The sequence below is a fragment of the Thalassophryne amazonica genome, chromosome 12, assembly GCF_902500255.1.
Source record: "Thalassophryne amazonica chromosome 12, fThaAma1.1, whole genome shotgun sequence".
Taxonomy (NCBI): domain Eukaryota; kingdom Metazoa; phylum Chordata; class Actinopteri; order Batrachoidiformes; family Batrachoididae; genus Thalassophryne; species Thalassophryne amazonica.
In genome coordinates, this window is record NC_047114.1 from 76,202,271 (window position 1) to 76,227,200 (window position 24,930).

The following is a 24,930-nucleotide window of genomic DNA, read 5'->3' on the forward strand; positions in this document are numbered from 1 at the left end:
AATTAAAAATAGGCAAAATGTATTCGCTGTTCGATTTTAGAAATACAGATAAATTAACAAATTTATAAATTTAGGATCAGGTACTTAAACTGGTGTATTAGACTGAAGGGCCTTTCACACCGGAAGCGTCAGCCGCAGCAGAAGCGTCGCTGATCGGTCTAAAAAGCATAGTTTACCTGTAGCGCCCTTTATATGCCATGTTTTGGGTGAGGCAATATGGCGGAGAGTGACTTCACTAGTCAAGAGCCAGCACGCCCGTTGCTATGGATACCATCACGCTCAATGGGGAATTTGCTGCACATTCGTCAGTCGCTACAAATATTTTTCTCCATAACTACCAAGGCGCGGTTTCGGTAAACGGCAGGTGAGTTTGTTTCCTTCCATAGAACCTATTATCTTTAACAAGCAGCGAGCAAAATATTTGCTAATCTAAACCGCACCATTATCATACTTAAAATGAGGTGACGACAGAATCTGTTTTTGAAAAGATAACAGACAGGTCTAGTGTCTTTTCATGACCCCTAAAAAGTTCGTGTAAGTGAAATATTTCTACATTGCATGAACTAAACTCTTTGCTCGGGTTTAAAACTATACAAGACAAGAAGAATCTGATGTAAGGACATTGTGTACCTTATCAGCACATGTCTACAGAGTATTTGTACTCTTGGGCTTTCACGTTTGTCATTTCAACAGGGCTGGCCCAGTCAATTTTGTAGCCTGTGGTGAGATTTTAGACAAGTGCCTCCCACACACACACACACACACACACACACACACACACACACACACACACACACACACACACACACACACACACACACACAGAGTAAATAAATACATAAAATTTAAACCATCAGTTCCACGTAGGGCTGATAGAGGAAAAAAAATCGATACCAGTACTGATACTTTGACTTTTATACTGGTGCCTGAATTCAACTTTTTTTAATGTAGTAATTTATTTTGGCTTCCCCTTTTTGCTCAGTGGCACCCTAGCAGATCTGATATGGTTAAGCATTGATTTGGCATAAGATTTGCACTGACCACTTGATCTCCATGGATGTTTTTGAAATCTATTTTAACAAAAATTTAATTATATTACACCATACAGTCCTTATGCAGCTTCGTAGCATAAAACAACTGTCTGTGTCAGCTCTTATGTGTCACCATGCTACCATTTTCCACTCACAACATATATGCTAACAGCATACTGGTAATAACAAACATACTGTAGTTAACACAACTTGAACATTTGTTAATACCATATAAACAAATAACACTGTAAAAGCTGACATCAAACTGATGACTCTTTGATCTCCTGACCCACTGCCATATTAGAGTTGAAAAACACAAAACACAGGTTCCATGAGCCAGTCCCCCTTTGCGTAGTGTTTTTCCTCACGTATCAGTACCATGTTTGTGTAACATTACATTTGTCAGTCATTTGCCAGCATTCTTAGAACTCTGTGCTTGCATGCTTAGACTGTCTCAGACACTGAGATTTACAGCTTGGGCATCAAAATTGGGTATTTTTTGTTAATTTTTCAATACGCAAAGTACTGTACGCAGTAGCCCGCCCTTGTTCCAGGTAAAGTAAGCCCCTTTGGGTGCTTCAGGGTTGCCACAGCAAGTCCAAGGTGGATCTGCATGTTGAATTGGCACAAGTTTTATGATGGATGTCCTTCCTGACTCAACTCCACATTACATGGAAAAATGTGGCAGGGAACCCGGAACCTTCCACACTGAAACCAAGGGTACTAACCACTTGGCCACCACGCCCACCGCCCTTGTTCCAGGTGTCCAGGTGATAAAGCAGAATGTGTTGTAAACACTCCCAATCTTCTAACTTCCTGCTCCCCCCCCCCCCCCCAAAAAAAAGTGCATTTGATGGAATAATCTTTATAGCACAAAGATGAATTTTGTCTCAAAACATGCTGTTTATTTGTGAGATAAAAAACTGTTTGTTTTTTAACAGACCAATGACTTTTAATCAACTCAAAGCAATGCACATGAGCTGATCTGTAAAAAGCAATTCCTTGCAAGTTGAAGTTGATTTTGTCTCAATACTGTTTGTTGATGGAATAAACTTAGAAAATTTTATATTTGCCAAAACTTTATTCAGTTTAAACATTGAAAAATTAACATAAAAACATCTGTAGCACTTTGATTTCTTATGTCAGTTTTTTTCACCTGCCACTACACTGCAACTTCTCAGAAATTGTTACATTATTTGTCATTTGGTAGACTTGTGGTGCCTCAATGTCCGACTGCACATTTCAGAAGGTATTTTTTCCCAGCAGCAAATTTATTTAAAGAACACTTTTAGTTGCTGCTCTGGTCCATTGCTGTTGATCATGTTTTTAATGCATTTTGTTTGGTTAGTTATTTAATTTTATTGTTTGTATTTTTTATATGTATAAACTCTTTGGTGGCAAATAAGTTCCCAATTAGAGATTAATAAAGTTTGTTATGTAATCTAATCTAATGTAATGTAGGTTATGTCTGAATTTTATGGACAGATGTTTAAACTGACATTGTAGCTATTGGTTATATATCAGAATATAATGTTTGTATTCATTTTCCACTTTTTCTAACTTTTCTACTTTCTGCTCATGCTGCAATTTATAGGTGATGGAGTGCGACAATGACCTAAATGAACTGCGGCTCCAATTCCAAGCTCTGCAGAAACAGCAAGAGAAAAGAAAACAGGGTAGGAGGAAGGAGATGAATCCAAATGAGATAAATGCCAGTGTTTCACAGGAGTGGCTTGAAAACCAGGAACATTTGGAATTATCCAAAAAAGTCAATCCAGCAAACCACCGTGAAGACAGGTGAGTCTTCAAAAAGAATAAAGGCCATTTACTTAAAATGCTTTGTTCCACCACTCAAACCTTGAATTGTCTTGTTGATTTAAATATCTAAATTTTTTAAAAATGTGCATTTTTTTTAAAAAGGTGATTTGTATCACCTGTTGAGTGAACAGCACATATACTGTACAGGTCAAACGTGTTGAGAAACGTGCACACAAATTGAAAATAAAAGAACCGTAGTTATGGTAAACAAAGCCTGCTTTCATTTTGACAGGAATAAAACTGTACAATCTCCAATATCATCAACACTGGATTATTTAGATAGTCTGTATGTGCATGTGTCTGTCTCAAGGCTGAAACCACTCAGCAATGTTTATCACAACACCGTCCAACCAGTCGGTTAGTGAACTCGTGTTTCAAGGATAAAAATTTCATGTCAAATATAAACATTATTAGAGATACAGTGAAAATTATAACCAATTTACCACGATACTATAAATTTTCAGTGCACTGTAACACTTTAGTGCTTCTACTGCAAAAATGTAGATGAGTGAGTGGGTTAGTCCATCCAGCTAGATTTGTACAAATGATAATGTAAAACAATAAATGCAACTTGTAACTCACCACATTAAAATAACAGATGATGACAATAAACGTATTAGATGGTGGTTAACTTTGATGCACCAGCTCAATAAAAAAAAAAAACAACTTTGTTTAGCCTGTGCAGTATGTTATAGACATCTCTGCCACCTTCTGGATGTCTTGCCTACCTTCACGTGAGCATCATTAAACAAGATAAGGTAGCAATTTCAGGAAGATCACTATGACTGTGTGAGCAAATATGGGGTGAAATACAGGGCTTGACAGTAATGCTTGCCCACTTGATCAGTTTAGGATAAATATGCATTTCCCCTCTCGCTTCGTCTCATATGTGCGGTGTCATTGCAGCAAGCAGGGACACAGTGCTGTGGCTACTTTCAGTTTAAGACATATTTTAAAAGTACAGTCAGCATAGTAGATTATGTCAGCTAGCAGGTACATTTCTTGTGTACTAAAACTTCCACTGTTAGTGTCTAGCTTCCAGTAATGTGCATTTTATCACTGCAAAACAATTCAGAACTACTTGTAGAACCTTTGATGTATCTCAGCAGTTTTGAAATCATAATTGAAATCACACTAGCAGCGACGGGGCTTATATTAAAAGCAAACATGGCGGAGTTTGTTTTGGTGACATAGGACAATTTAAACGAGCTTATTGATGGTCCAGTATACACCATAAGCCGCCTGGAGGCATTTGCAGTATTTGCTGGGACATCTTTAGCTGAAATACAAGCGCTGTTGGATGAAGAGCTTGACAAATTTCTGTCGCAATTTTTTGCTGGACTGATAAAAGCAGACACAGTCTGTACACAAAGAAGTCAATGCACGGCATCAGCTACGGACTACATCATCAGGATTGTTTTTGAACTGACTGCTTTTGCAAGTTGACTGAGAACAATTTTGGATTGGATTGGACTGCTATTTAAAGTTTGTGTTGGACTGTTTGGAACCTCTTGACCTCAAAGGACCAGTGACCCACACCAAAGTGTAAGTCCCTTTTGTCTTGTTTATAAATTAATAAAATATCAAATGACAAGGATCTATTTTAGGTGTTATATAAAACAAATAATGAATGTTTTTTCATTTGTATAATGGAAAGTATATTTCATTCGGTGCAACGAGGCAGTGTATACTACCGTATTATCCAGAGTGTAAGTTGTGGGGTTTTTTTGTTTGTTTTTTACTATTTTTATAGATACTGCGACTTGTACTCCGGTGTGATTTATATTCTGAAAAGTCATGCATTCATTGCTACTAGTAATAATAATAATATTAATTATTTATATAGGGCTTTCCTGGGAATCAGAGCACAAAACAGCAATAATATGCCAATAATAAAAGTACACTACAACACTGCACAAAAATCTAAAATTAAACAGCTGATTATACAAAAAAGAGTGACTTACTCCTGAAATTACAGTACTTTTATTGCCTCTACAGCGTTCTGACGAATGAGAGTCAAATGCTCCAGGATCAGTTGAGAGAGCTCATTGATGAAAACGGTCGTCTCTTCAAACTTGTGAGGGAAAAGGATTATGAAATGCAGCATGTGAAGAAGGAAAGAGAGGAGGAAAGACTGGCATTAGCGGGTATAATGCAGTAAATGCATTATTGTTTGTGACATTAACTTCGCAGCTTCTTCATGACTTTATCTATATTGTTTTTAGGTGCATCAGGGTTAGCGGGCGATGTAGCAGCAACCAAGATTGTTGAGCTGTCCAAGAGGAATAGAGAGCTAACTGCTGAACTTGAGCATGTAAAGATTAGATCCAAGCAAAGTGACAACAGAATCAAAGAGCTGGAGAAACAGGTAATGCATTTTTTATGTACATTTTTTGCATAATTTAATATTCTATACGGGACAATAATGATGAAATTGTCACACATAGCAAGAATGTGGAGGAACCATTGCAACACAGCAAATATTGCCAAAATCAGATGCAGTCGGGAGGAAAAGAGACGTGGTCAGCTGTGGTCCGAACGCATCTGGACTGCCTCGGGCACACCTGCAGGATGCAGGCCAAACATATTTCAGACAACAGTCAGATGACATAGACTGCTGTCAGACAACATCAACATTGGAGCTGTCACTCACCCACTCAATCAAATCTCCACTTGTCCTCTCATTCCCAGCGCTAAACTGACCTCTCATCAGTGTGTGTCTCACATGATGGAGTGTGCACGTGTCTGTGCGTAGAAAATGTGATGAGTGTGTGTCCAGTCAGCTGTGTGCGTGTGTTGACAAACCGTGTGTCTGCATGTGTAGAACAGCTGATCGCTCAGCTGTGTGTATATGTGTTCATAAACACTATACCAGCCACTCCACGTGTGCATGCGGAGCTGTCCATCCAAAGAGCGCACAAACACGTTGACAGGTGTCAGTGATCACCTGCTAATAGTACGGTGAAAAATCCCTTTAGGTGTTTGATCAGTAAATACTTGCATTGCTAGATTTTATTTGTCCGGCTGGACTCCTAACTGCTGTTGAACTGTGCTGGCAGTGCCGCCAGCTTCCCACGTGCGCGACTTTCAGATGCAGCCAGTGGACTTTCTCTTTTCTTGTTGTCATTTTACTTGATACACATCTTAACACAACTGCAGTTGAATTATCGGTGCAGGACAGCGCTTCACATGTGATTTATTTATACTAGAGGTGAATTATGCATTTATGTCCTGATGAATGTAGCCAGCACACAACACAGCTGAGTGAAAGGGACTTGACCAGCTGTTTGCGCTGCGCTGTGGAACACGAGGTACCGGAGATGAGCTACATGTTTATTTATGTCGTCATGTGCTGGGCAAACATTTCCACATCATACCTGTTACAGACTTTAAGAGGGGAACGTGTAATAATACGTGCATTACAGCGGTGACATCCCGTTCAGCTGCATTGAGGTGCTGCACTGAGCCTCTGATGCGTGCACAGTGGCACATACATGTTACTGCATAACATTTCCTTCGCCCTCCCTGGCCAGGGTCCAGTGGAGGTGGACAAACGTGGGACAGCATGTCGGCAGGCTTTGCTGTGACCGATCAAATTCAGAGCTCAATCAACCACGATCAGATCATTTCAGATGCTGTTTTGATGCTGTCAGAATATGTTAATTGCGGTCAGATGGTCCTCAAATTGCACATGGACCACCATCAGATAGGTGTCCCATCTCAACAGCACCCAGAGAGTTTTGTATATGTGCATCACACTCAGGGCTGCCAGCTGATTTTGACCAACTGTGTCCACTTCTGCAGATGGCTGTCCGAACATTTTGGAACTGAAATCCGACACTTTTCAGATGTGCACCAATTCATAAGTCCGACACCACTCTGCGTGATTCTGGTTATGTGTGACGGGGGTGTTAGAGAAAAGACCTTTATTTTGACCAACAAAAATGTTTTTAATATGCTCTTTGTGGAGACGCAGAGGCCGGATTTGCTCCACAGACTCAGACTGTCAGACAGTTTATGAGGGAAAATTAAATTATTTTCATGTTCTGACCACTTCCACAGTTACAGGCTGCTTCAGGTGGGCAAAGCATTGACACCAAGATGCAGGCAAAGAGTTCATCGAAAGACAGTGAGGTAACCATCCATTTGAAAATTACCCAAAAGGATATTTTGATTGTATCTTGTGAAATTTATGCTGATATCTGAGTCTGAAAAATCGCCCCCCCTTTACCCAACAGGGCAGTCCACTGGTAAAGTCTCTGCAGGAAAAATTAGCAGCTGCTCAGTTAAAAGTGGCAGAGTATCGCAACCAGGTTCAGTCTGTCAAACAGGAGTTGAAAATAGCCCAGAAGGTAACTGCTCATGTGTCCTGCCTTTAGACTAAATGGTCATGTGTACAGTACTGTCAAATGTGCAGTCATTTCTGTCTGTTAAAATATGAACATTGATGTGAATGAAAAGTTTCTTTTGTTTGTTTTCTTGCAGGTTTTGATCAGTGAAGTTGGAGAAGAGGTCAACCTTCAGCAATTATTAAACTGCCCAGGCAGTTTTAGGGGGCGGTCTCAGCAGATTTTAGCTCTTCAGACAAGGGTAAGAGATGAAATTTAACAAAAAATAAATAAAGAAAATTGTAGGTGATTTTCATACAGTACATAACTTACAGATATTTAATAATGTCAAGTTATTGCTAAATTTAATTATCAAAGCAGTAATAAAATATACAAGGTGACCCCCCCCCCCCAAAAAAAAACCCCCAGAACCCATAAAAATGGTAATAAATCCTACAAGGTCCAGCAAATTTCTTGGAATTTGCTGGAGTTAATCTTCAGTCTGTGTATGATCATTTCCCAAAGTTTCAGTTATTTTGGTCGCTTTGCAGAAAAGTTTTGTTCTTTGAAATTTATGCTCCAAAGGTTATGATTTGTTGGTGAAATAGGACTCCAGGCAGAATGTCATTTCTGTCATGTCATTGGAACAATCATCTTCCTCAACATGTCTTGGTAAACCAAGGAAAAGACATTTTGCCTGGAGGCCTATTTCGCCAACAAATTAAAATTTGTGGAATGATCGTACACAGACTGAAGTTTGAGTCAGCAAATTTCTTTCTTTCCTTGTAGGATTTATTACAATTTTTATGGGTTCTGTTTTTTTTGGGGGTCACCCTATATATATATATATATATATATATATATATATATATATATATATATATATATATATATATACACACACACACACACACATACAGTGAGGAAAATAAGTATTTGAACACCCTGCGATTTTGCAGGTTCTCCCACTTAGAAATCATGAAGGGGTCTGAAATTTTCATCTTAGGTGCATGTCCACTGTGAGAGACATAATCTAAAAAAAAAAAAAACAAAATCCGGAAATCACAATGTATGATTTTTTAATAATTTATTTGTATGTTACTGCTGCAAATAAATATTTGAACACCTGTGAAAATCAATGTTAATATTTGGTACAGTAGGCTTTGTTTGCAATTACAGAGGTCAAACGTTTCATGTAGTTCTTGACCAAGTTTTCACACACTGCAGCAGGGATTTTGGTCCACTCCTCCATACAGATCTTCTCCAAATCTTTCAGGTTTGGAGTTTCAGCTCCCTCCTAAGATTTTCTGTTGAGTTCAGGTCTGGAGACTGGCCAGGCCACTCCAGGACCTTGAAATGCGTCTTACAGAGCCCCTCCTTAGTTGCCCTGGCTGTGTGTTTGGGGTCATTGTCATGCTGGAGGACCCAGCCATGACCCATCTTCAATGCTCTTACTGAGGGAAGGAGGTTGTTTGCCAAAATCTCGCAATACGTGACCCCATCCATCCTCCCTTCAATACGGTGCAGTCGTCCTGTCCCCTTTGCAGAAGAGCACCCCCAGAGTATGATGTTTCCACCCCCATGCTTCACGGTTGGGATGGTTTTCTTGGGGTTGTTCTCATCCTCTAAACATGGTAAGTGGACTTGATTCCAAAAAGCTCTATTCTGGTCTCATCTGACCACATGACCTTCTCCCATGCCTCCTCTGGATCATCCAGATGGTCACTGGTGAACTTCAAATGGGCCTGGACATGTGCTGGCTTGAGCAGGGGGACCCTGCTGCCCTGCAGGATTTTAAACCATGTCAGCATCATGTGTTACTAATGTAATCTTTGTGACTGTGGTCCCAGCTCTCTTCAGGTCATTGACCAGGTCCTCCTGTGTAGTTCTGAGCTTTCTCAGAATCATCCTTACCCCACAAAGTGAGATCTTGCATGGAATCCCAGACCGAGGGTGATTGACAGTCATCTTGTGTTTCTTCCACTTTCTAATAAATAATTATAACAGTTGTTGTCTTCTACCAAGCTGCTTGCCTGTTGTCCTGTAGTCCATCCCAGCCTTTTGCAGGTCTACAGTTTTGTCCCTGGTGTCCTTAGACAGCTCTTTGGTCTTGGCTATGGTGGACAGGTTGGAGTGTGATTGATTGAGTGTGTGAACAGGTGTCTTTTATACAGGTAACAAGTTCAAACAGGTGCAATTAATACAGGTAAAGAGTGCAGAATAAGAGGGCTTCTTAAAGAAAAATTAACAGGTCTGTGAGAGCCAGAATTCTTGCTGGTTGGTTGGTGATCAAATATTTATTTGCAGCAGTAACATACAAATAAATTATTTAAAAAAAAATCATACATTGTGATTTCCGGATTTTTTTTTTTTTAGATTATGTCTCTCACAGTGGACAGGCACCTAAGATGAAAATTTCAAACCCCTCCATCATTTCTAAGTGGGAGAACTTGCAAAACCGCAGGGTGTTCAAATACTTATTTTCCTCACTGTATATATATATATACATATATATATAGCTGTGTGCAGAATCACCAAATTAGGACAAAGACACCTAAAATAAAGACATTATATGCAATTACACACATGAACAAAATTAAATCATACTGTATGAGAGAAATATGATTAAAAGATGCATGGGTTCCTCAAAGAATACATTCAAAAGAAACAAAACACAAGACAAGACATTGTGCAGTAGGTCCGGGACCTTGAGCAACAGCTGAACCAGTTAGCTCAGCGGAGAGAACCGAGTGTCCAGAACCTAGAAGAAGAATTAATGGGAGTCAGCAGCTTTCAGAAAGCCAGCCTTCAAGACAGGAATATCTCTCACCTCCGCACCATAGAGAAGGAGAAGAGAGCAACATTTGAGGTGTGTATACCTAAATGTAACTGATGTTTAAGGGTGATTCTTAGACTACGGGCACTTATGTCCTTTGATCATATTGTATGAAAAACAGAAAAAAGGGGAAATTTCACACTTTTATAGTTATCTTTACAATGAAAGTGTTTTAAGAAATTTGTTCTAGTAGTCTATGATGACTTTTTCAGCATCATTATATGCAAATATTGCTGTTTTGTGCTTGTCCCACACCCAGACTTTTGATCTTCAATGATAAAAATGAATGGTAAAGAAATGTTTTTTCTAATGTTTTAAAATATCTCTGAATAAAATATCAGTAAAATAATCAAAACATAATTGGGGTATTCAATGTCATACAACTGTTGTGATTTTTTTAAACAAAATGTAGTTGTCCCACACTATTGCCATAATTTCCACCACAACACTGTAATGTCCCTTTAAACAGTTTGTATGAAAGATTGTTTGGGTAGTTTCTATGGAGATAAACAGTGACATCAGAGCACATGTATATAGCGCCAAATCACAACAAACAGTTGCCCCAAGGCGCTTTATATTGTAAGGCAATGGTGTGGTGGAAATTACATTTACAAGGCCAATAGTGCCCGTAGTTAAAGAATCACCCTTAAACAAGAGTATTTCAAACTGTATGAAATTCTTGTTCTCTTTTCACAACTGTGCAGAGGCTCTCAGCAGATTATGAGACTCTCCTAAAAGAGCACGAGGATGTGAAGAAAAAGCTGGATGCCTCTAAAGCCAGGAACACCTCTCTATCCGCTGAAGTCAAAACTCTTAAGATGCAGATTGCTACCCTACTGGAAAAGGGTAAACATGATGATGAGCTTGTGGCTGCTCTGCTGGTAAGTACTTCATTTATGTCAGTTTTATAGTAGTTTTAAAGCAGCTCATAGGCTGTGCTGCTGCTACAAGGCTCGTACGTGGTTTGCAAAAAGTATAAAACCTGGAGGGTTAGCAGATTAATTTAATTATGCATTGTCAAAGATACAACCCCTGGCAAAAATTATGGAATCACCGGCCTCAGAGGATGTTCATTCAGTTGTTTAATTTTGTAGAAAAAAAGCAGATCACAGACATGACACAAAACTAAAGTCATTTCAAATGGAAACTTTCTGGCTTTAAGAAACACTATAAGAAATCAGGAAAAAAAATTGTGGAAGTCAGTAACGGTTACGTTTTTAGACCAAGCAGAGGGGAAAAAATATGGAATCACTCAATTCTGAGGAAAAAAATTATGGAATCATGAAAAACAAAAGAACACTCCAACACATCACTAGTATTTTGTTGCACCACCTCTGGCTTTTATAACAGCTTGCAGTCTCTGAGGCATGGACTTAATGAGTGACAAACAGTACTCTTCATCAATCTGGCTCCAACTTTCTCTGATTGCTGTTGCCAGATCAGCTTTGCAGGTTGGAGCCTTGTCATGGACCATTTTCTTCAACTTCCACCAAAGATTTTCAATTGGATTAAGATACGGACTATTTGCAGGCCATGACATTGACCCTATGTGTCTTTTCGCAAGGAATGTTTTCACAGTTTTTGCTCTATGGCAAGATGCATTATCATCTTGCAAAATGATTTCATCACGCCCAAACATCCTTTCAATTGATGGGATAAGAAAAGTGTCCAAAATATCAACTTGTGCATTTATTGATGATGTAATGACAGCCATCTCCCCAGTGCCTTTACCTGACATGCAGCCCCATATCATCAATGACTGTGGAAATTTAGATGTTCTCTTCAGGCAGTCATCTTTATAAATCTCATTGGAACGGCACCAAACAAAAGTTCCAGCATCATCACCTTGCCCAATGCAGATTCGAGATTCATCACTGAATATGACTTTCATCCAGTCATCCACAGTCCATGATTGCTTTTCCTTAGCCCATTGTAACCTTGTTTTTTTCTGTTTAGGTGTTAATGATGGCTTTCGTTTAGCTTTTCTGTATGTAAATCCCATTTCCTTTAGGCGGTTTCTTACAGTTCGGTCACAGACGTTGACTCCAGTTTCCTCCCATTCGTTCCTCATTTGTTTTGTTGTGCATTTTCGATTTTTGAGACATATTGCTTTAAGTTTTCTGTCTTGACGCTTTGATGTCTTCCTTGGTCTACCAGTATGTTTGCCTTTAACAACCTTCCCATGTTGTTTGTATTTGGTCCAGAGTTTAGACACAGCTGACTGTGAACAACCAACATCTTTTGCAACATTGCGTGATGATTTACCCTCTTTTAAGAGTTTGATAATCCTCTCCTTTGTTTCAATTGACATCTGTCGTGTTGGAGCCTTGATTCATGTCAGTCCACTTGGTGCAACAGCTCTCCAAGGTGTGATCACTCCTTTTAAGATGCAAACTAATGAGCAGATCTGATTTGATGCAGGTGTTAGTTTTTGGGATGAACATTTACAGGGTGATTCCATAATTTATTCCTCAGAATTGAGTGATTCCATATTTTTTTTTCCCTCTGCTTGGTCTAAAAAAGTAACCGTTACTGACTGCCACAATTTTTTTTCCTGATTTCTTATAGTGTTTCTTAAAGCCAGAAAGTTGCCATTTGAAATGACTTTAGTTTTGTGTCATGTCTGTGATCTGCTTTTTTTCTACAAAATTAAACAACTGAATGAACATCCTCCGAGGCCGGTGATTCCATAATTATTGCCAGGGTTGTATAAACAGATTTTAGTCATAATTAAAAGTGCAATGTGTGGCCCAGTATAGATTATGCTTCACTTCACATCATCCAAACATGGTGGCAGCATCACGCTGGCGAGGTGCTTTTGATCTTGAATAACTGTGCATCTATTTAAAGCTGAGGGTAAACTGAAGTGATCAAAATACAGGATCATTATTAGAAGAGAGCCTGTCTCCAGCTACTCTCCAAAAGCACCCCTGCTTCACAAAATCATTCAGACATCTGGTGAAGATTCCCCCTGGTTGTGTCTCTCAGGAGGTCTTCTAGGAACATCAACTGGAAAAAAAAAAAAATTAATATATCATCAAGTTTAATCGAATATAGGTAAATGTGCATGCATGCATGCATGGGCTGGGTGCCCATGGGTGCATGTATGTGGGTTAAAAGTGTTATACTGTCAAATCTCATTGAATCTAGTGTGTGTATTGGTGTATGCAAGGGTATTTGTGTATAGAGGTAGTGTATTTATGTAAATACATGTTGATATGTATAATGCAAGGTGTGTGTTTATATAGGTATATATGATCTCAAAATTTTTTTATTTATTCTTGTCTCCGTAGTCGAAAATAAAACATGTGAAAGGGGGTAAAAAATATAAGTTTTACTTCATTCTACTCCCTTTGAGTAATGTACAGATTTTCAAAGATGAATGTGCGCAATGTATAAATGTTTTTAACTTGCTCAATAAAGTATTCGTTATCAAGGAGGCTAGAGGGATTATACTGTACTTCCCAGCTGGCTTGGTGACCACAAAGGATACCCCAGGAAGAGTTAGAGGGCTTGGCCAAGTCTGGGATGAGCTGCTTGGTCTTCTGCCACGACAACCTGGACCTGGATAAGCAGCAGAAATTGAATGAATTAATATGGTCATTGGTGTATTTTGGTCTTAACTTGAATTACAGCCACTCAGATTATGTGTGATTCCCTTTAAGAGTGTAATGCGCTTGATCTTGTAGATGACAGGCATAACAGCTTTTCTGCTGAGGAAACAGATCTGTGTGTAAAGCCTCAGTACGTGTGCTCGCATCATTTATGTGAACAGCAAGTCCAGCTCGGTCTTCATCCACCTGGTGCCATCGATATTGAATTAGCACAGTGATACATTGTGCTCTGCTGCAGCGATCGGAAATATGTAGTTCTTCCTTCTTTTTGCATGTGTCGACTGCTTGCCATTGCCTGAAAGATAACAGAACGAGTTCCCTTAGCTTTTTATTTTTGTTTTAAATTCAGCCTTGCTTTGGTTTGTTGAGTGAAAAGGAAGAATATGACCACTAATGAACATTTCCAAATAGGGTGTATGCACATCGTGAACCAATACCTGTGTCAAGTGTATTTGAATATTGCACCATATAAATCACAGAGAATTTCAGGACTTGATGTTAGGACAGGTTTTTAGCCTCATGATAAAGCACCAGCACTGTTGCTGACCACACCTCATTTTAAAACTCATTTTTTGTAAAACTTTGCAAAAACCTTGTAACTGTCAGAATGGCCTAAGCAGTGGTTCACCCCTCTGAGTCTGGTTTGCTTGAGGTTTCTTCCTGATTATCATCAGAGGGAGTTTTTCCTTACCACGATCACCTGTGTTCTTGCTCTAGGGGTTGGTAAGGTTAGACCTGACTCGTATGAAGCCCCTTGAGGCAGCTTTGTTGTGATTTGGCACTATATAAAACAAATCAATAGAATCTTAAACATCTGTGAGCAAAATGTTGAGTTGCAATGCATTTTGCTGTTTAAACAACATGGGTGTGAAAATGACATCATTTGTTATGTAGCACTGACATTCGCACTGGCCTGTACACTGCTTTGCACTGTGTAAGGTAAGCCTGGAAGTTGACAGGTTCAGTCAATCCCAGTTGAAAATTGACAGAAGTATCTTTATTACACCTGCCTGCCAAAGTACTGTATATTGGAGTTGAATGCAAATAATCAATTTGAATAAAGATAGACTTTCAGCTTTAATTTAAGGGTCATTGCTCTACATCAGTGGAATGAAAGTACACTACAGGCCGACATAGTGTAGAGTGAGTTTATGCTTCATCACCTGATTTGGTTTGTATTTGGACTACCTTTGGTAGAAGCAGCAGAGCAAGATGCAGGAGGTGTTAGGACGGCTCAGCCAGCAGCAGACTGTTCCGAGCAAGGAGATCCAGCAGACGAGCATCAAGTGTTCAAGTCATAATGCTTTTATCCAGAATCTTAAGGACGTTATTGCAGATAAAGAGACCAAGATCAAAGAGCTACAGCATCAGATCAGCGTCATGGTAAGAAAATATGCAGTGGGAAAAGTTTCTGAGCGCCTGTTTATTTTATACATTTTTTTTAACATTCAAATGTTTCACTAAATGGTAAAAAAAAAAAATTCCAGGGAGAGGCTGCATCCACCATCAGTTCAGGAATTTCCCCTAAAGAGGGCGCCATAAACAAGAACATGAGTTCTACAGGGTAAGTTTGCCAGTGGCAGTAATGCTGCATTCTTACCTCCGCCAAGGAGGTTATGTTTTCGGTGAAGTTGGTTTGTCTGTCTGCCTGTCTGTCTGTCAGCAGGATAATTCAAAAAGGTTTGAACGGATTTTGATGAAATTTTGTGGAGTGGTTGGAAATGACAAGAGGAACAAGTGATTAAATTTTAAACGATCCGGATCCAGGAATTTTTTAAAGGATTCTTCACCATTGCGGGATAGGGGGAATTTTGACATTCTAGTTTCTAACTCCACAAAAACAAGGCAGAAAGGCTTGAAAAAAATTAGTGTGTAACATAGTCAAATGTTCTATCAAACAACAAAGTTTGGTGATGATCGGATCCGGATTCCGGATCTGGTGATCCAGAATATGCAAAAATATAGGGAAAATAGAAAATGTGTCAGTGTGAGGTGACAAATGAAGCTAGAGATGCACAACTAACACCAAATTGTAGCTGAATCTGTACTGATTCAGTAAGGTGTCATCAGATTTGATGTAGCTTCAAGTGTTATGGAGCTAGATCCAGAAGAAAACCACCATTACCGAAAAATCATTTTTATACAATAACTTTTGAACTAATAAAGACATAAAAGTGATTCCAAGTTCTAGTGGTATGTTTTCAAGGTCAAGGATGTCAAATATAAAAGAAAGAAAAGTGTATGTATCATAGTTTTGGTTGTAACACTGAATTGTTGAATAGATCACTGTGCCAAGGAGGGAATCTCTTTAGGGTCAGTGACCCTATGGCCTTGTGTAGCACATGCAACACTTAAAAAATAGTTCTATTTCAGAATTCATAAATGTTAAAAAAAAATCATATATTTGCAGTTTAGTTGAATAATAAATTGAATTTTGTCTCTTATTTGTTTTTGTCTATAAGCACATGCAATATCAATATCAGTGCTCGGATGACAGTAGCTTCTGGGAAAGGTGCAAGTTGCAATAAACTGTGATGCCAAGCGCTAAGGATACATGCTATCCAGATGAAACTTTTTTTTACTAGCAGACATCATTGTTAGACTTTTTTAGGTTCAGTGATTCCACGGCGTGTAGATGTTATGGCGTCAGTGACCCCATGGCCTTGGCGGAGGTTTGCACTCTCGGAGTGCTTCTAGTCTTAGAAATTTTGTTAATACACTGCAGTGCGTTTGATTGTCATGTATGCTGCATATATGTGTTCTGTTTTTTTTGTATCACTTTGAGCAGGTGGGATGAGTTCATCTGTGAAATCACCTGCTAGAGTTAGTGGCTGTAAAGAAAATCTGCACCCTCTTGGCCCTTTCTGGAATACTTTGGTCACCACTGCTTTAAAATGAAGAACAGCGTCATCATTTCTGTTGGCATCATGACGTTTTACTTTTCTTGCAGTGTTGAGTCTGCACTTGGTCATAAACTGGTGCTGCCTGCTGTCGGACGTACAACAGAATCCAGGTAATCAGACGTGTAGCTGTATTGCACTTTGTTTTCTGTGCAGCACACGACATAATGGATTCCCAGCTAAAATAATACCTTTCCTCTGTGTCAACACTCTAAATTCAGCATGTCGACATCGTTCAGCTGATGTGATGTGCTGATTATAAACCCCAGTTTGAAGTGTGAAGAAAGACTCCTCCAGCTGCAGTCAACATGCCACAAAGTATGAAATACCCTCTACGTTTGTTTTTTTTTTTGTGGTTTTTCTTGGGGGGGGGGGGGGGGGGGGGGCTGGTAATGAGGGACAAACATTTTTTAATCATATTATCAGGAGGTTAAAAGCATTAGAAGTCTCCATTATCCATTCATACTTACCACACACAGCAGTCCTACCTACTAAATTAAATCTGATGATGGTTCACTTTCAGTTATTCCTAACTTTGAAGAAAGCAATATGTGACTGGAGATACTGGCTACAACTTTATCTTTGTTTAAAAAAGCACTGTATAGGACTTTGTTACAAAAACAAACTGTTAAATGTCAGCTGAATTTTCCGGGGCGTACAATCTTGATCTGTTTTTTGTTTTAAAAATTCATTTGTGCCGCTCTACAATGAAACTGTCGCTAGTATAGCAACAGACAAAAGTTGTTTGATGCCCAGTTTCTACAACTGCCTCCACAGAAATGTGTAAGTCCTTCAGATTTTCACTGGTGTCTCTGAAGCTTGCCTCTTGTCTGCTTCTTTTATCTCAGTGATTGTTTTTTATGTCATTAGATTTATTACTGATTGATTTAAATGAACTCCAATAGATAGTTGGTGACTTGGACAAGTTTGGTATTTATCTATTTTCGGTGTAGGTAAAAATAAATATATAAATAAAATTGGCTGTAAAAGTGGTGAATTAGATGTGATATAATAAACAGTAGGGATGCATGTTCTGAGTTGTGTTGCATTGAGTTTCTACTTTGGGGCCTGTATTATTAACATAAATAATATTTGTAATGTATTTGTATTACAGTCTACTTGTCAACATAGACATAATGAAATTATTGAGAGATGCTACAGTTTGGAATCTTTTGATGTTTGAATCAAGATTGGACACTTGTTACTTCCCATTTGTGATGAACTGTGGGTCACGCTACATGGTGGACTCTATCTCAGGGATTTTCTAGGTGGACCTTCATTATTGTTTGCATGTTTGACAGTTCTTTGTAATTTGTTCAGCTGTATGAATTTTTGAAAATTCATAGAACTTTAAAGATAGGGATTTTTTCCTGACTTGGACCTTTCCGCTATTGCCTTATTGTTTATCGATATACACTGTGTCTCAAAAAATGTACCCAAAAGTATTTTGACAGCACAGAAAAAGTAATCAGTATTATCAGACATTTTCTGCATGACCATGTGGCCAAAGCATGTCATTTTTCTCCCCAGTGCACAGTTTTTAGTTCAGTCTTACCTTTTGATGTTTTAACCCTTTATCTTTTACACCACATGATCAAAGTAACTTCCTCGTCTGAAGTTTCCTAAGAAACAAATGATCCGTCTCCAGTTTTCCGGAAAACCACCTAGCAAATTCAAGTCTCCTTGCCATTTCCTGGGGAATTACTTCGCTCTGAGACTGAATTTTGTATGGAAAGAGATACAAGTGAGCCCTTAGGATGCATTACACCGAACCCGACGATTTTTGTTCTCTGAATTAAGGTCAACTGTGGCATTTTTCCTGGACTGTAATGTCTTACAGAATAAACTTTAGTATTTCTGAAATGAGAAAAAACACCATTATTTCCCAGTAAAACAATTTCCTGGTATTCATATTTCAGAGTACTTTTGAGTACATTTTTTGAGACACCCTATATGAATCCTCTGTAAAAGATTCATTACTATACAAGGTCTGTTAGAAAAGTATCAGACCTTTTTTTTTTTTTTCCAAAAACCTGATGTATTTGAATCAAGCCTGCTTGCGTGAGCCAACCTTGAACCTTCGTACGCATGCGGGAATTTTTTCACGCCTGTCGATTGCGTCATTTGCTGGCAAGCAGCATTTGTGTGAGGTCGTGTGTAGTGCTCTCGTCGGATTTTCATTGCAAGGAAAATGACGGACCGGAGCGTGGCTTGCTCTCCACCGTTGTGCGGCTGTCTTTAAACCTGTTGTACCGCTCCTTAATCTGTGTGACGCCCATAGCATTGTCACTGAAAGCAGTCTGAATCTTCCGAATGGTTTCCATCTGGCTGTCGTTCAGTTTCTGGCAAAATTTGATGCGGCGCTGCTCCACTCGTTCCATCTTTTTCCTTGCAATGAAAATCCGCTGAGAGCACTACACACGTCCTCACACAAAGGCTGCTTACCAGCAAATGACGCAGTCGACAGGCGTGAAAAAATTCACGCATGCGTACGAAGGTTCAAGGTTGGCTCATGCAAGCAGGCTTGATTCAAATACATCAGGTTTTTGAAAAAAAAAAAATAAGGTCCGATACTTTTCTAACAGACCTCGTATATGAAAAACTGTGGGCTCCAGGCTCTTCAAAAACAGGACTAAAACATAACCTCCACAGACAGAAATGAAGCAGACGGACCAACCCAGAAGTAAACAAAACTGTCTTGGATTGGAGGCATTTTTTTTTTTTTCAACGGCACTCGTGAGGCCGCTATGAATGTGAAAAATGTCGACTAATGTAAAACGGCTAAGTAACAAGTTAATGTTGGGAGACTAACTTTAGTCGACTAAGTAAGCTTAGTAGACTTAAAGATTAGATTGCTTTATGAAACCGGGCCCAGGACTCTACAGACATGGAACTTCTTTCTTCTGCAAAGCTGTCGGCATCATGGAACATCTCTGTCTAGCAACCTCATGACTCCATAAGCTCTTTCCAGATGTTTCTCGATGAATTCACCTTCACCCATCATCCATAATTGTCCTTTTAATGAAAGTGGACCTGACCGCTGAGATGTTGCGGTTGTTTGTCATTTCTTGCTTGATCATTCAGCTGGAAGAAACCGAGGTAGTGAGGGGGCTGCTAAGGAGCACTCACTCCTGTGACCTGCAGCCCTGCGGTGACATGATGAGACAAGTGAGGCATGTTTTCCTGCAGCCTCTGTGACAGACAAGGCACTATCCTGGGAAACTAATTGGTCTCTGCTCAGCCTCGTATCCATCTGAGCCTCGTGTCCCATCATAAATACTCAGCAACATGATGGACAGGGTGTTATGTTTTGCTGCTAAGGGTGTCACTGACCCTCGCTAAACTGGGTATAATGTCTTAGCAAGAGGACAAACTCAAGACATGAAAATTCAGTAAGTTATGTCTTCTATAATACACTTCCAATTATAAGGTAGAACTCTACAAGTGTATACTAAGGTATATCTAAAAAAAGAAAGTAGAATACAAGACTAGAGTAGAGCCACTTAGGTGCCTGGCCTTGAGAACCAGGTATGGTAGGTTGAAAAGCTTTTTTAATCCCATAGGAACTCTCCCTACCCACCCAAGCAGCTCAAGAAAATAGACATTATGTATATAAGTGATATTTACACAATAAGGGTAATAAACAACATATACAAGAAATATAGTTATTACATAATATTATAGGAGTTAGCTTCTAAAACCTAAATATTCATACAGGAGAAGATTGTATTAAACATATACCTAATCTGTAGACTAGTAGTAAAATTAAATTATAGTTAGTAGGCTAAGCTATAAATATGGTTATTTTATTATAGAAACAAGCTATGATGTAATATGTTTGAACATGGTACTCATCTAGAGTCAGATATGGAATCTTTTTTCCCCCACTGTAACATGGTGCATTTCTCAATATTTGTATGAAATTCTTATAAATGAATAAAATGGTGTGTCTCCATAAAAGCTGTGTGCTATAGACTGTTAATAAGAGGTTTTGTACAGATCGATACAAAAATCTGTCTGTATAAAAAGAAGACAACGACGTTATTGGAAGTCAAGGATGTTATTGGAAGTCCCCTTTAGAAATAAGACAACAAAAATCATGCAAGTTTGTTAAGCCAGTGATGAATTCTGAAGATTTCAGCCTTGACAAAAGTATGTACTCCAAGAATGTTATTTGACTTCTAAAATAGAGTTTGTGCTTATTTCTTTTGTGTTCTATCCACTTGATTTCTTAGATTAGCAAAGCTTTCAAGTTCGCTCCGACAGCGTTAAACAAATGTTCCAAGGAACAGCCAAAAAGTGCTTCTTGTCCCCTGCTGTTTTATAAAAGTTACATTGTGTTAAATCACTATGTTTTTTCCTCATTCGCTGGGATTCTTAACACATAACATCTGCACGAACCAATAATATAAACGATCATGGAAAATTATTTTTAACATGCATTCCTGCATGTTAAAACAAACACGTCAGGTCAGATCTGGTAGAAGTCCAGAACCATCTCAGCTCCTGATGGCAAGCAGCCAGGCAGACAACTGGACCCGTCCCTCCCGACCAAAAGTAGCCATTGATGTACTGGGGGTAGTGGTGGGCATCTTTTGGCAATTTTCATTTGCTGGGATCTGAGGCATCTTGCACTGCTTCATACACAGAGAAGCACATCACATGTCCATAGTCATAACTGATATTTAAGCTGGATGCAAGTTGTTTGCCTCATCTGCATCTCCCTGCATAACCATGAATTTGACACAATGCACTGACACCCAAGTATCATCTGGAGAGAACTAATGCCAAAGACATCAATTTGTGTTACAGCAGATCACTCAAGAGGGCTCAAGTCTCAGTCATACAGAAAGCACTAGGACCCTGAAGACTTGGACCTTTGTACTTCTGCAGAGTTATCAGTATCGCCAAATAGGGACCAGGGGTATCATGACTCCACAAGCTCTTCCCAGGCGTCTCTCAATCTCAAAGGTCTCTGACATAATTGTCACTGTTGAGATGAATGAATTTCTTCAGGTTTAACACCTTTGTCACATAGTGATACACCTCTGATGGCTAAGTCCAGGAACTCATTGAAAACCTGAATCTTAGTCTTAATTCAGGACAATCGCAAACCCAGACATACTGTACAGCAACTCACTCAGCTTCTCAAGTGCCAAAATCACAGCAACTGCTGATTCCAGAAAGATCACAGCATCATAGGGGAGGTGATGGTCTAGTGGTTAAGGTGTTGGGCTTGAGTCCAGAAGATCATGGGTTCAAATCCCCACCTGACTGGAAAATGACTAAGGGCCCTTGGGCAAGGCCTTTAATCCCCTATTGCTCCCGGTGTGTAGTGAGCGCCTTGTATGGCAGCACCCTGACATCGGGGTGAATGTGAGGCATAATTGTAAAGCGCTTTGAGCGTCTGATACAGATGGAAAAGCGCTATATAAATGCAGTCCATTTTACCATCATCTATAAAGTTAATAAATGCCATAGCAGGTCAGGTCATGCCTAGGAGCATGCACCGGTGCCATGTTTTACTGCATTGGCAACACCATGGAACTGCCTCTGGTACTTGATGGCACCATGTGTCTGTCGCTGGATGAAACAGGTCAAGCATGGGCCTTTTCTAATTGCTGGTATTCTCAACACTTGAGGTACCTGTGTGTTGGATTATGTCCAAAGAAACGCACTGAACAGTCAATGTCATAGTTGACATCACCACAAAGTTCAAGTATTATACTTTACCTGTGTCCTTGAGTTCATTTGACACAGCCATGTCATTACAGCTGTACCCAAGGATCTTCCAAAAAGACCAAGCTCCAAACACATCTAGTCATTGCCTTGGGTCACTGGTTCGCATCCAACATCACAGTGACAACTGCAAATTTTTTATATTTAATTTTCAGGTTTGCTGCTAATCGTTTCTGCTGTAAATCCACCTATGTGGGATTAAAGGATAAAAACTAATACAGGCTTGAGCTTCAAAAGGTCCTCCACACATACTGTGTGTACAATATTGTCTAAAAGATTTTAGACAACATATAATTTTGAAGTGTATTAAACTATAGTGCTTGTCAATGGATTAACAGTTGAATTTGAAAGTTCTTTAACAAAAATCTTTTTTTTTAAATTTCATTAAAATAATTTTCTCAGAAAAAAATATCTTTTTAATGTTTTAAGAAGCTGAAATCAGAGAATATCTTTGGGTTGTAGAAAGAAACAAAATATTTCAAAATGCCATGTTGGTCTTTGAGAAACACTGATATATATATATATGTGTGTGTGTGTGTGTGTGTGTGTGTGTGTGTGTGTGTGTGTGTGTGTGTGTGTGTGTGTGTGTGTGTATGTATTACCATTTACATTTTATGCCTCAACAACAAACACAGGAAATAATAAATGGATTAATTGATAATGAAAATAATTGTTAGTTGCAGCCCTGTGAAATATGTCAGCATTTTATTTTGTGTTTTTGTATCTGTGGAAAAGAGAACACTGTGCAAAATATTCTTCCATTTTTTTGCCCCCAGTGAATGCTTTTTAATGTCTGGCACGTCATATGCTGAGATTAAAAATAAATAAATAAATTGTAAAATAAATGTTTTTTACAACAAAATATTTCAGTGCAGGGTCAGTCATTATTTGTAGAATTTACAGTTTTATTGGTAAATTAACCAAACAGTAATTGGCTAATCAGAAAATAATCAGACTAATAAAAAACACTGGAAGATTAATTGATTAAAAATAACCAATATTTGCAGCCCTACTCAAAAATAAAAAAGAATTACATATGCTTTAAATGTTCCTAGAACTTTTGCATAACACCCCTCCATCCATATTAACATCCAAATGATTTTCTTCCTATGCAGCCAGAAGGATTTCAGCAGGAACCCCCTCCTTCTCCCTCTGCATCACGCTTAATTTAAAACCATGGCTGAGTTAGTGTGCTGCTTCAAATACCGCACTATGTCTTCCAGGACCCTGTGGGAGATTGGCAGGTCCCCGCTGGACCGAGCAAGAAAGTACCTCAAGACAAAAATATCAGCATTTGGACATGATGAAGAAAGCCTTTATGCTCAGGGGAACAAAAACCGGCTTGTGTTGAATACTTGCTGGATGTGAGGCGAGGCTTCTTTTCGGTACAGCACAGGTTAAAGCGCATCGCCGGGAGATAACAGCGGGCGTGACACAAGTTGTTCTCCAGGAGAGCCAGTTATATATCAGATGTGTCCATGTGCGTCAGAAAGGGTGTTGATGGAGCAAATTGTTGTTCCGGCCCCTAACTGCACTCCGCATCCAAGTCCAGGGAAAATGTTTAACTTAATAAATTTGTATTTGGTTGTATTTTAAATTTGCCATAACACAACATCTGTAAATAAAGCCTGTGTTAATCCATGTGTGGAATATTTTCCAAAAAGTGAAATTCGGAAACACTACGCGGTCGATAGCGACGGAGCCAATCGGCTTTGGATGTAAAATCATGTGTGAAGGCAAGATTGCACATTAATGCTCATTTCACTGCCACTTCACCTAAAAAAAAACAGTTTTGTCACAGATTAATGCAACTGCCTGTGTTGACCCTCGTCATTAAAGAGTGTCATCACTTTCAAATAAGTTACACTTCTTACAATTTTAATATTGTTTTATGAAGCTGTATTACGCAGAAAGGTGTAGATTTATTCCAAAATGCCCAATAACCCACCAAACCAAACACAAACTTATGTAAACACAGCGTACGTAAACAGCCTGACCTATTTGTCATTCCAGGTTTGAATGACTCCTTTCTCCATCTTCTCCTCAGAGGTATTCCCTCGTTCTGGACCAATGCTTCCTGCAGACCATTGACTGCATCCAGAAACTAAAGTAAACAGTGCAGACGTGAACGCAGAGGTTAAAGTTAGCCATCAGTATATGAGGGATCTGTGAACTTTACTCAGGCCAGAAAACGGTTTGTGCCTCTATGAGTCCATTCATCTCCCACTGCCTCTCATTTACATGTAATGGAAAGAAAATAAACAGCTCAGTCTAATGTGCTCATTTACAGTAAGAGAGTAATGAGCGGTTATCTAGACTTAGACAGTGGTGGAGCAATGACAAGTGCTTCTCCAAGTCAAAGTGGAGATGAGGAAAATTAGTGGTGACACTGATAATCAAAAATCACACCGTTTGGAGGCCTTCCCTGGAGTCAACCGTAAGTCAAAGGCGTGGTGGGCACAATTCTGCTGATCCCCTAACCCCTAATTAGCGGACCTAACGTTTTCGTTAGCAGATTAGCTTTTCAGATAACTTTGAAAACCATCAGTGGACCAATTAGCTTCCACTAAATTTAGTTCCACTAACTTTCAGTCTAACTTTTTTTTTTTTTTTTTTGCTAGTAAAGTGAGTAAATCTAACGGTCAAAACATTTGTAAACCCTAA

At 39.1% G+C, this 24,930-nt stretch overlaps 1 protein-coding gene across 3 annotated transcripts in view; it reads left to right on the plus strand.

Annotated features, from left to right (window-relative positions):
- Nucleotides 1–203: 203 nt before the first annotated feature.
- ccdc13 (coiled-coil domain containing 13) overlaps nt 204–24,930 on the plus strand; it is a 40,804-nt gene continuing 16,077 nt past the window's right edge. The window contains exons 1-14 of one of the 3 annotated variants that reach the window (XM_034183124.1): nt 204–364; nt 2,626–2,828; nt 4,848–4,996; nt 5,075–5,217; nt 6,912–6,983; nt 7,088–7,201; nt 7,335–7,439; nt 9,876–10,046; nt 10,718–10,894; nt 14,825–15,010; nt 15,115–15,191; nt 16,578–16,640; nt 16,749–16,845; nt 17,051–17,561. In XM_034183124.1, coding sequence (XP_034039015.1) covers nt 2,629–2,828; nt 4,848–4,996; nt 5,075–5,217; nt 6,912–6,983; nt 7,088–7,201; nt 7,335–7,439; nt 9,876–10,046; nt 10,718–10,894; nt 14,825–15,010; nt 15,115–15,191; nt 16,578–16,640; nt 16,749–16,770 — 1,479 coding nt within the window. In that variant the 5' untranslated portion in view covers nt 204–364; nt 2,626–2,628 and the 3' untranslated portion in view covers nt 16,771–16,845; nt 17,051–17,561. Of the gene's footprint in view, nt 365–2,625; nt 2,829–4,847; nt 4,997–5,074; nt 5,218–6,911; nt 6,984–7,087; nt 7,202–7,334; nt 7,440–9,875; nt 10,047–10,717; nt 10,895–14,824; nt 15,011–15,114; nt 15,192–16,577; nt 16,641–16,748; nt 16,846–17,050; nt 17,562–24,930 lie in introns of those variants that run through there. The other 2 variants (XM_034183126.1, XM_034183125.1) reach the window with 2 other exon arrangements.